The following is a 12,633-nucleotide window of genomic DNA, read 5'->3' on the forward strand; positions in this document are numbered from 1 at the left end:
ATACATACCAGTACAGTAATCGCTACATAGTTTGGAAGCCACATACTCATCATCCAGAAGCCTGGTGAAATCCCCCACCCCATGCTTTTCCTACAGCACAGACTATATATCGGTCCACATTCCTACCAAGTCCATATATCTTCATCAGCTCCCTTTTCCCGTAAGCCATACTCCTCCTCCAAGAATCCCATCGATTATACTGCTCCTTCCTTTGGGCTCGTGGCAGGATACTGTCAAGTATCGTTGGCAGATACATAAATGTATCAGGACCCTGCCGAGACTGGTGCATATCAAACCCAATGCTACAGTGCCCATTGACATTGCCAAGTATAGGAAGCGTTCCATAGAATTGCTGCCAGTAATCCTGTCTCTTTCTATCTGCTCCTCCACAACAAACATCCACTACCGGACAACCTGAGCAAAGTTGACCACTTTGCATCCTATCTGTCCGACATCTTATCCATTCCTGACGCACCTAATTCAAATTTATCTATATTCCTTGGAATAAGTGAATGCACAGATACTACTTCCGCACCTCTGGCTCCCAGCTTTCACTATTTGGACAACATATTATAAACAGAATTAAATTGATCTATCACGCCGGCCGGGTTGGACGAGCGATTCTAGGCGCTACAGTCTGGAACCGCGCGACCGCTTTGATCGCAGGTTCGAATCCTGCCTCGGACATGGATGTGTCTGATGTCCTTAGGTTAGTTAGGTTTAAGTAGTTCTAAGTTCTAGGAGACTGATGCCTCAGAAGTTAAGTCCCATAGTGCTCAGAGGTGTTTTTTGATCTATCACACCACAGACAAAAGAAGCACGTCACTATAAACACACACTTCCCCCAGCCATGACTACAGTATTAATCGACGCCTAAAAGGTGCCCTCTCTTCTTTCTCCCCACCCTCGTAACATTACGCCCTCCACGGGTTACTATCCTGAACTATGGAAAACTTGCAAAGTACTACTTTTACCCAAACGGCACAAAACGCTACTGATACGTCTCCTTACCACCCCACGAGGCTCACCTCACTGTTTATCAAGGTCACTGAATCCATTAGCTCTTGACACAATCACCAACACTTGAACCAACACCACCTACTTCGTGTCAATAAGTGTGGCTTCCACCCAACTTCTCCTCTGATGACCAACTCCTCTCTCTTACTCTACTCCTATTTCACCATCTCCACACAGATATCCGGCATTTTTATCTCCCTCTACCCAGAGAAAACCTATGACCATGTATGGCATTCTAGTGTACCTTCCAAACTCCAGACTTATGCACTTACAGTTAACTATGTCCACCTTTCTGGATCCTTCCTATGTAATCGCCCAACCTTTGTCACTATTACCAGTACCAATACCCATAGCTTATGCCCCATTGCAGGTCCGCCCAAAGGCTCCCCTCACCTCTCCTATTCTTAATTTCCTGTGCATTGTTGGTATGCCGAAAACAGCTCCACCAGTTCACCTTCTTTTGTGTGCTGACATCACTGCTTTTCTCGTCCTGCACCAAACACTGCAGGAATTGCAACGACCCTTCCAAATCAACACTGATCACTTTAGCCTAGTGTCTTTGAGGCGTTAAGCAACAAAGAAAATAAACATTTTAATGTTTTATATAAATGCCAACAAAGTTCATTCTTTTATTGTTTTTAAAACAATCTGTAAACCTTTCTTCTTTTGATGAAAATTGTTCATTATTTGCTTATGTTCTTAAAGGTTTCGGCTGAATAGAGAGTTTTTTGTACTGCTGACAGTTTACTTAACGCTAATACGAGGTAAGGGGGATGGAAAAACGGTAAAGAAAACGAGTTATAACTTCTCATTCACACATCTCTATTTACTGACTTTGTGAGTCAAGTTCGTTAAACTGTGTTTATCGAGTGGTTTCACATTATGCCTTGCAGTTTGTTATTGATGTGTTTTATTGTTTTCAGTTTTCGTCTTGCGTCTAAAACTTGCTCTGTAGGCGAAATCGTGATAGTGAAATAAGTAAATAATGCAAACTCACAAGCAAACGGTAGCAGTGAAGAAAAAGTTTGTTGGTGAACATGATACGCACGTCACATCGTATAAGTATGTAGGGGTAACAATAAGGAGCCAAGTCATCTAAAATCTATATTAGGGAAGGCGAATGGAGTTCTTGGGAATAACAGTGCACCTCGAAAGGCAGTCCTCTGCTGGAATTCTCTCAAGTAGGAATAACGATAGAAGTGGGAAAAATTCAGAGGTGCGCAGCTGGAATCGTAAGGAGTTAGCATAACCCATAGGAAAGTGTAACAGAAGATAAACGAGAAAAAGGCTTAACGCTCTTCAAACACGGTCGAGAAAATTTAGAGAGTTTCCTTTTTTCGTAGAAGACTATGAGACCACTGTGCTTCTTCAGTTGGGTTTCTCATGTAGGATTCAGAGGATAAGAAGGTAGAGGGCGGGCAGGAGTAGGCAGATCTTCTCTCTCCCCTTGCTCAATATACGATCAGAGTAGGACACAATCGATAATATCGGTAATAAATATCCCCCCGCTATGCACTGTAAGTGGTTTTACGGGTTATCCCACTGAAAGTGTCATTAATAAGATACACTCCTGGAAATTGAAATAAGAACACTGTGAATTCATTGTCCCAGGAAGGGGAAACTTTATTGACACATTCCTGGGGTCAGATACATCACATGATCACACTGACAGAACCACAGGCACATAGACACAGGCAACAGAGCATGCACAATGTCGGCACTAGTACAGTGTATATCCACCTTTCGCAGTAATGCAGGCTGCTATTCTCCCATGGAGACGATCGTAGAGATGCTGGATGTAGTCCTGTGGAACGGCTTGCCATGCCATTTCTACCTGGCGCCTCAGTTGGACCAGCGTTCGTGCTGGACGTGCAGACCGCGTGAGACGACGCTTCATCCAGTCCCAAACATGCTCAATGGGGGACAGATCCGGAGATCTTGCTTCACCTTCTAGAGCACGTTAGGTGGCACGGGATACATGCGGACGTGCATTGTCCTGTTGGAACAGCAAGTTCCCTTGCCGGTCTAGGAATGGTAGAACGATGGGTTCGATGACGGTTTGGATATAACGTGCACTATTCAGTGTCCCCTCGACGATCACCAGAGGTGTACGACCAGTGTAGGAGATCGCTGCCCACACCATGATGCCGGGTGTTGGCCCTGTGTGCCTCGGTCGTATGCAGTCCTGATTGTGGCGCTCACCTGCACGGCGCCAAACACGCATACGACCATCATTGGCACTAAGGCAGAAGCGACTCTCATCGCTGAAGACGACACGTCCCATTCGTCCCTTCATTCACGCCTGTCGCGACACCACTGGAGCTGGCTGCACGATGTTGGGGCGTGAGCGGAAGACGGCCTAACGGTGTGCGGGACCGTAGCCCAGCTTCATGGAGACGGTTGCGAATGGTCCTCGCCGATACCCCAGGAGCAACAGTGTCCCTAATTTGCTGGGAAGTGGCGGTGCGGTCCCCTACGGCACTGCGTAGGATCCTACGGTCTTGGCGTGCATCCGTGCGTCGCTGCGGTCCGGTCCCAGGTCGACGGGCACGTGCACCTTCCGCCGACCACTGGCGACAACAGCGATGTACTGTGGAGACCTCACGCCCCACGTGTTGAGCAATTCGGCGGTACGTCCACCTGGCCGCCCGCATGCCCACTATACGCCCTCGCTCAAAGTCCGTCAACTGCACATACGGTTCACGTCCACGCTGTCGCGGCATGCTACCAGTGTTAAAGACTACGATGAAGCTCCGTATGCCACGGCAAACTGGCTGACACTGACGGCGGCGGTGCACAAATGCTGCGCAGCTAGCGCCATTCGACGGCCAACACCGCGGTTCCTGGTGTGTCCGCTGTGCCGTGCGTGTGATCATTGCTTGTACAGCCCTCTCGCAGTGTCCGGAGCAAGTATGGTGGGTCTGACACACCGGTGTCAATGTGTTCTTTTTTCCATTTCCAAGAGTGTAGTTCTAAATTAATTATTCAGCAAACCTTCATCTGACTGCGTCTGTGAACTTTTTTCTTGCACTCCTCCATTTTGCCAGAAATGCAACATGTATTTGACTGAGCAATCACGTTTAAGAGAATAATGCCGTTTGTGCAATGGCATTAAGATGGCACTGGAAAATTAACTTTTGGCCCTGATGTTTACTTGGTTCTTTCATTGGTGGGTAACTTTACTTTACTATTCATTTTCATCTTCAATACAAGGAAAGGATGTGGGTTATGATTCAGGCTGTTAGATTTAAACACAATGTTGATCCCAATATATATATATATATTGTTAAAATATATACACAAAACCTACCATTTCAAACATTTTTCAAGCACGAATCACTCTTACAAAAAATTTTACAAAGCGCTTACTGCGTCAAACCTTGGACATACAGATCCTAACTCTGAACATTAGCTAACAAAAACCAATTTGAAATGATTATATATCTAAAGTTTGGTCAGGGGCAGCGACCTACCTTAACGCTGTCACGACACGTCTGCTTCCTCTGGGCACCTAGCTGCGACTTCCCCCTTAAAGCTGTCTGCACACGTCTGCTTCCTGTGTGGGCACCTACCTGCGACTCCTCGGTTTCTTTACAGTGCACGCCCAACTCTCTTAACCATCAAAGATCCTTCTACTCAAAGATATTATACTCGTTCCACCTTGCGGTTGGCAACTACCGACTACTTCCTGGAGCTACCCTTATCAGAGTTAAATGGCTCTGAGCACTATGGGACTCAACTGCTGTGGTCATTAGTCCCCTAGAACTTAGAACTACTTAAACCTAACTAACCTAAGGACATCACACACATCCATGCCCGAGGCAGGATTCGAACCTGCGACCGTAGCAGTCGCACGGTTCCGGACTGCGCGCCTAGAACCACGAGACCACCGAGGCCGGCTACCCTTATCAGACCTTAGCACATACCTTTCACCGTGTGTCTCTCTCGAAGCCGTCAGACGCATTTTCTCTGGTGTTGCTGCAAATATTTGCAATTTCGATCTTGCAACTTGTTTCTGGAGTCAGCCCAAACAAATACAGCTCATCACGTCTTTTATACGACTCCCAGTGTCGACAGAAAGCGCCGGTTTGTTTTCCGTTAGCAATAAAATGATTTTACGTGCTAATTCGTAGCAGTGGTTCCAGATTAAACTATTGAGATATTGATTCCATTAACATGTTTCATCTGGAACATTAAAACACAAGGAATAGCCAGTACTCCAGCAGCGAGGAGCGACTGAGCAGCGCTGCTGCAGTCGGCACAGGCCTGGGCGGAGCTGCCGCTACTGGGGCGCCGGCTGCTCTGGCTGTTGTACTGTCCCTGTCAATACACACTGACAAAGCGTATACCTCACTGGATTAACCTGGGATCGCTCTATAGAATGAGAACGTAAAATTCCTGTTAAAAAATTATTTTGTTTGGAAAGGGAAACAAACCGACGATTTCTGTCGACACTGAGCGTCGTATAAAAGACGCGATGAGCTGTATTTGTTCGGGCTGACTCCAGAAACAAGTTGCAAGATCGAAATTGCAAATACTTGCAGCAACACCAGAGAAAATGCGCCTGACGACTCTTAGGATATACACCCTGTATAAGTAATGAATGTGTCCCTACCACTATGCAGATGTTACACCATCAATTGATTAATATTGCAGCGATGCTCGAAAAAAGGATGAATAACGTTATCGAAGGTGAACAACATTTCAAATAACAGTCCCATCAGGGTGAGATACAAGCAACGAGGTAATATCATTGGACGCAACCTTTTAACGGGCTAATGATAACGAGAACGGTGAGACAGGAATGAATTCTGACGAGAGGGAGGCTTGAAATAACCCCGCAGTGTGCTTCACTTGGTTACCGATGCAATCATCACTGTGCTATGGGTGGTGGACATCTCTCGCCTATACACGACGCGTATGTTACATTACGTCGAGTTCTCATATTCTTGGGAGAAGGCACATGCGTTGGAACACACCGTATTTACTATCGATTCCGTTCACTACTGCATTACCGTACGCAAACTCACTCGAACTACGGTGTTATTGAACTTTATGTTCCGTGTGATCAGGCTGCCCGTCACTTAGTCCCGGCTGCCCAAACGCGCTACACCTTCAAAGCAGACCAACGAAAGTGGAGCAAGGAAAAAAAGAAAGAAGGAAACCTGAGTTCAAGGTCCGTCTCCGACGAGGGCGCTAGAGGACGAGGCCACTTCGCCAGCCTGTTTATTACTTCTTTATAATGCCAACGTAGTTAGATTTTTTGAATAAAAAAAGGAGCAACGGACAGCCATGGCGGCTGGAAGGAGAAGGTCCCATTCGCTGCACGCACTGCTGATGTGATTATAAAATTTGTACTGAAGACGTAGCAATCGTTCTCTGTAACAATAGACTACATTTGCAATGAATTTACACCTTTTTCTCTATTAATAAAACAGAAAAATACCTAAATTTACCTAGTTATTAAGTATTCTACTGGTCTCCTTCCCTGTTCTCTCCTCTAACAGGAACACAAAAATCCAAAAATGAACAGTAAATGGTTTGAGGTCTACAGTTAAACTAAAATTTTATTACTTACTAATTTTGTCACTTTAAAATGATTCCTAATCATTGTCACATTTCACTTTAAAAACGTTGTGTTACGATCTTTGTTGAATATTTCCTCTTCTCTCCCACATAGCCGACATGCACCAGGGGGTGCACCGCTAAGTGCGGGTAACAGTACATGTGTGTCTCAGTGGTGCCTCCAAGGCGTATAATTCATTCCGTTGGTTCTGCAGGTACTCGGATATCCGCTAACCAAAGGCTGAACGGGCAGGAGACGTGGTTCATTTGTTACCACCTGGCCTCGGTAACCTAACAAGGACAGATGTGTTTGCAGGCAGACTACATATACAGCAGCATGAGCTTGAGAAAAAAAAAAAAAAACATAAAAACTTTCCATACTCTATGGCTATACAAGTGCAATTGTATCAAGCATGTGTATAAGCACCGGCTTTACGGGTATTTCATGGAGATTACTTTTTTGCGGCAATTCAACGTACCTGTTTCTCGTCACCACTCTCTCTCTCTTTCTCTCTCTCTCTCTCTCTCTCTCTCTCTCTCTCTCTCTCTCAGTACTGCTAATTGAAAATTCTCGTTCTTCAAATCTGTAACACCAATTAGAACCAACAACCAAGGAACAAAAAAATTGTTTAAATGGCTCTGAGCACTACGCGACTTAACTTCTGAGGTCATCAGTACCCTAGAACTTCGAACTCCTTAAACCTAACTAACCTAAGGACATCACACACATTCATGCCCGAGGCAGGATTCGAACCTGCGACCGTAGCGGTCGTGCGGTTCCAGATTATAGCGCCTGGAACGGCTCGGCCACCCCGTCTGACAACCAAGGAACAGGCTGTAATAATAACTGAAATAGTAATTTGCACCAGCAAAGTAGCTCTGTACGTGTTTTCCATTTGGCATAAATAATTAATCGAACAATCAACTAAAATCGTAAAACAAAGAATAAATAGGATTAAAATAAGCATGTGCGCAGGTTATGTGGCAACCGGATATTGTTGTTGCGCATCACGTACGACGCTGCAAGCTTCTTCTTCGCATTCGTTTCTGAGACTGCCGACAACCTACCTTTTACGTAGTGATAATTTTTTACATCGGCGGACATATTATCAAGCAACGTAGCGCAGGTAGTTAGTTCACTGGAGGACGACGGTTCAAATCCCCTTCCGGCCATTCAGATTTAGGTTTTCCGTAAGCCAAAGCGCTTAACGCAAAAGCTGAAAGGGTTCCTTTTAAAGGGCACTGCCGATTTTCTTCCCATACTTCCTTAATCAGGGCTTGTAGTCCCTCGTTGTCGACGCGACGCTAACAAATATCCTTCCTTCCCTGGGGAACGTATTGTGGAATATCTGAAAAGAAAGTTGGACATTGTGCTGTTTCACAGGATTTTCCAGCTTGAAAGGTAGCTGGAAATATAACTCGCTGCAAATTAAATCACTGTAACAATTATTGTTATTGAAGAAATTCTGCTTTTTCAGGAGAGTTTGGAAGCTCTGGAGTGGGACTTGCCATTTCGCAGTCGCTGATCCTCACCGGTATGCTTCAGATCGGGATAGTCCAGACGACGGAAGCCGTCAGTCAGATGACGTCAGTAGAGAGAGTTATTGAGTACACCAAGATCCCAGCAGAAGGCGCGCTTGAATCAAATACAGGTGAGCAAATAGTTCCGAGTATGTGAACTTCCCCAGGAATCGCATTACTTGTAGAAAAAAACAGACAGCCTATCTCTCTATTTTGTTCCACTCTTTTTACGAACCCATAAGATATGCTGGTTTCATAGTGCCTTTGATGGCCTGAACGGCTTGTGTTACTTCTTCGTGCCTGATAACTGGTAGATGACACCTGACGAGCCCGTACAAGTACATTAGAAATAGCCGTAGCCTGCTATTCGGAGGTGTTACAGATCCGTTGCTTAGGGCTGAAGTTCAGAGAATCTGGAGGCCAGATCATCAAAGTGAACTTAACATCACTACACTAACTATCCTGAAATCTTCATTTACATCAACATCATACCCCGCAAGCCACATAGTGGTGTGTGGCGGAGGGTACTTTCATACCACTATCTGACCCTCCAACTCTGTTCTACTCGCGAATAGTGTGTGGGAAGAATGATTGTATGTAAGCCTCTCAATTGGTTCTAATTTCTCGAATTTTCTCCTCATGGTCACCACGCAAGATGTATGTGGGGGACAAGTAATACGTTGTCCGACTCTTCCTGAAAAGTACTGTCTCGAAATTTCAATAGCAAATCTCTCCGTGATGCCCACCGTCTCTCTTTTAACGTCTACCAGTAGAGTTTGTTTAGCATCTCCGTAATGCTCTCTCGCCAGCTATACAATCCCGTGACGAAACGCGGTGCTCTTCTTTGGATCTTCTCTATCTCCTCTATGAATCCTACCTGATAGGGATCCCAGATAGATAAACAATACTCAAGAATCGGACGAACAAGCGCCTTATAAAGTTCTTTCGTGGATAAGTTACATTTCCTAAAGATTCTTCCGATGAATCTAAGTCTGGTGTCTGCTTTTCCCACTATGTGTTTTATGTGGTCATTCCACTTAAGGTCGCTGTGGATAGTTACGTCTAGATTTTTACGGCAGATGCTGTCTCCAGCAGTTTGTCATAAACATTGTAGCTGGACAGTTGTGGATTTCGCAGTGTTACGAATGTAGCATTGTACTGTTGGTAATCAACCAGCTGAAACATTCTTTATGAGGCTCAGAAAATACATCTCGTGAAAGGATGTGATAATATGGATATAATCTATTACTTCCACGATTCTTCTACAACATCGACAGATTCGAAGGAGATGCAGGAGATATCCACCTCTGCATAATACTTCACGATTAAAACCTTCGTAGGTTATATTTACGAAAATTTTAACTATAAATATTAATTAGTGCTCCGTACGTGAATACAACGGGAAGAAGCCGTCACAACTGATAGAATGGAAAGTATCCTCTGATATGCAATACCAGTTGTTTGCAGAGTGTAGATGCAGATGTAGATATACATGTACAATCTAGACCTGATATGTTGCAACTTTATTCATCATAAAGGAGATGGAATATACGGACTGTCCCAAGCCTGCAACTTCAGTATTATACAGATGGCAGAGGATTCTACTTTGTGATAAAGGACTAATGAGATGGTTTTTATATGAAAAAGTAAAGCCTTATAGAAAGATCTAATCCGCTTACCTACTGTTCGAAGTGTCAACCGGCCTCCTCATTGTTGGCTAATGTATTCTCGGAACTGAACTCTAGGTTTACCATTTGTAGCGAATACTTCCGCAACTTGTTTATGACAGGGCTGTAATTACTGCTCCAACAGCACAAATTTCAACCGAACTGGGTACACGCATCCCTTACTGTCAGGCAACAATCGGTGTGGGGGTAAGAACCACCTACTTATCATAGTTCAGGCGATATGGCGTCATAAACTGTGAGACGCTTTAGAAACTACCGCATTGTGCTAGACATTTAAATTAATACCGCGTACTTCTTTTATACTAACTCTGTTCTTCACATATTTAGGGAGTCAATATCGACATATGCCACTAAATGTACCTCCACAAATAGATCGTTGTACGACTTGTAGCCCAAGGGATATGACGTCATAAATACCGAGACGAGGGAAAATCGTCGTATCGTGCATGCAGTTTTATTGCATTTGTTCTTTACTACTAAGACACTCCTGCAGTTGAGCCAACTTAAGGAAATCCCTGGCACCTGACAGCGTTTTTGACAGCTTTTCAACTGCGAAGCGGCGGTAGGCGAAAACGGTAGCCGTCTATAGGTGTAGAGCTATCAAGAGGCGTTGCCATAGATACGTTTACAGAATCGCGTTGTTGACACGTGAAGCAGCTGCTCCCAGCTCAATGAAGCTGTGCGGGTTCATGTGTCTTAATCTGGTTACTGTACTTCAATTTGTACATTATGTATATGTCTTAGTGCGACTGTCTTGTAATTTCAAATGCGTTTTCAGGAATTTAGGAAAATGATTTTTTTTCGATATTTCACTACAAACGCAGTTCATTTTTTGTTTTCGTTTCTAATAGAAAATTGGCAAGATGAAAACTGGGGCAATGCCGCTTTGTGAGCTAGTAAAGCTAGAGAAACACGTTCCTGGTTGCTGTATTTCTTCAAGTAAGACAAACTTGTTTGGCAGTAAGACTCCTCCGTTGGTCAAAGAAAAGTTCTGCTTGCGACACCCGAACCTCTCAAGGGAGCAGACCCACTTTTGTTTCGTCACGGTTACGCAATTGATGGGACAACCGACTGGGTTTAAAACAATCGATTGGTCAGCCGATTGTTTTTTCGTTCATTTGTTCTTTTCAGTCGAATGAAAAAACCGTGGTCACAAAAACTACATTTATGTTTTCACTCACCACCAGGGTTGTCTGCCCCCGGTAGCTGAGTGGTGCCGGCACGGTAGCTCAGCGTGTTCGGTCAGAGAGCTGGCTGCTCCCTGTAATAAAAAAACTGAGTAAAAGGATCAACAACGAACTTCAACGAATGTCATGTGACGTCCGCTAGGAGCAAATGCAACGAACCATAACGAAAAAAAAAGTGGTCAGCGCGATACAACGTCAATCCTAAGGGCCCGGGTTTGATTCCCTGCTGGGTCCGAGATTTTCTCCGCTCTGGGACTGGGTGATGTGTTGTCCTAATCATCATCATTTCATCCCCATCGACGCGCAAGTCGCCGAAGTGGCGTCAAATCGAAAGACTTCCACCCGGCGAATGGCCTACTCGACGGGGGGCCCTAGTCAGACGACATTTACATTTTTTACCATCAGGGTTTGAGCGGTTTCGCTTAATGTACGTTCCTGAGGATTACTTGTGTTATCTGGGTGTTTTCGCTCACTCTCTTGGCTGTGAGTGGTTTCACCGGCTCCGCCAGAAGCGAGGCGGCATCCTGGCCCCTGCGCCGGCGCTGTGCAGCCCCGCGGCAGGAGGCGCTGACGTGGAGAGCACGGGGCGGATGCGCAGTCTGAGTGGTTTTCGATTAACTACAGGACACCAGGCACAGTATCTCAGGAAAACGGAAAGCAAACAGACACTGGAACTTGGCCGTATTCTTGTCCTCTTCAGGTACACGTAAGGAAACATTTATACTCGACTCTGTAGCCGCAACGACACATTAGTTTGATTAGTTGTGTCTTAACTGCGTCTGGAACCACTTTATCCACAGCAATGTATTAATCAATGTTAAATGAAGAAAAAAGAATTAGTCTCTGCAGTACATAATTAGATGAATAAATGTAATGTTTATTTTAACATTAGTATATTCTCTGAGATGTCTTCGCGTACCCGCGGGGAAAAACTAGTTTCTCTCAGAAGAATGAATGGGGAGCTTAGATAGCTAAAACCCTAAAGACTGGCTTCAGCTGAAAGGACTAATACATGGCTCGAACGACAGAAGAACAACAGACTGGTTGAACTGTATCGACTGTTTTCATTCGGCGGCTCCAGCTTCACTCGGAATAGAATGAACAGTAATCGGACTGATTCGTGAAACTACAGCCGAATGAATCGATTGTTTTCCAACGAATGAGTGAACCGACTGTTTTCATTCGACTATTCCCACCATTTGTCCGCATGGCACGTAGGCCTACTTCCAACGAATGGGGGTGAAAGAAACAAACAACGGTGCCTATGCAGGAGGAGGCAGACCCTACCCTTTGGCCTGGCCCTCCGTACGCTAACGTGACAACAGCTGACTCGGCATCGACCCGCAGGTGTTAAGGACATCCTTTGCCATGGGTGAACCTGGAAGGCCCTAAAAGACTTTGAAGGACATAATGTCAGTTAACTGCTTCCCCTTCACCACTCGCCAGCACATCCAAAGACTCCGTAAAAGCGGGGTGACGGTGACAACACTGACCTTAGCAAAAGCAATAATTTTTCCGGTTTTAATTTTATCATCAGTATTACTTATACAAAAGTGATTGCAGCAATATAATTCTGTACAAGTAGTAAACACTATTGTAGAATATGAGATAATAGGCTATAATGGAAAACAAACAAAGAGATAAATGAATGTTCA

General features: G+C 44.8%; 1 protein-coding gene across 1 annotated transcript in view; it reads left to right on the forward strand.

Moving 5' to 3' along the window:
* LOC126335904 (ATP-binding cassette sub-family C member 4-like) overlaps positions 1-12,633 on the forward strand; it is a 227,009-nt gene that overhangs the window by 181,880 nt on the left and 32,496 nt on the right. Inside the window, exon 20 of the mRNA XM_049999377.1 lies at positions 8,061-8,234. Within this exon, the coding sequence (XP_049855334.1) occupies positions 8,061-8,234 (174 nt within the window). The remainder of the gene's footprint in view (positions 1-8,060; positions 8,235-12,633) is intronic.

This window comes from Schistocerca gregaria, chromosome 2 (assembly GCF_023897955.1).
Source record: "Schistocerca gregaria isolate iqSchGreg1 chromosome 2, iqSchGreg1.2, whole genome shotgun sequence".
NCBI classification, from domain to species: domain Eukaryota; kingdom Metazoa; phylum Arthropoda; class Insecta; order Orthoptera; family Acrididae; genus Schistocerca; species Schistocerca gregaria.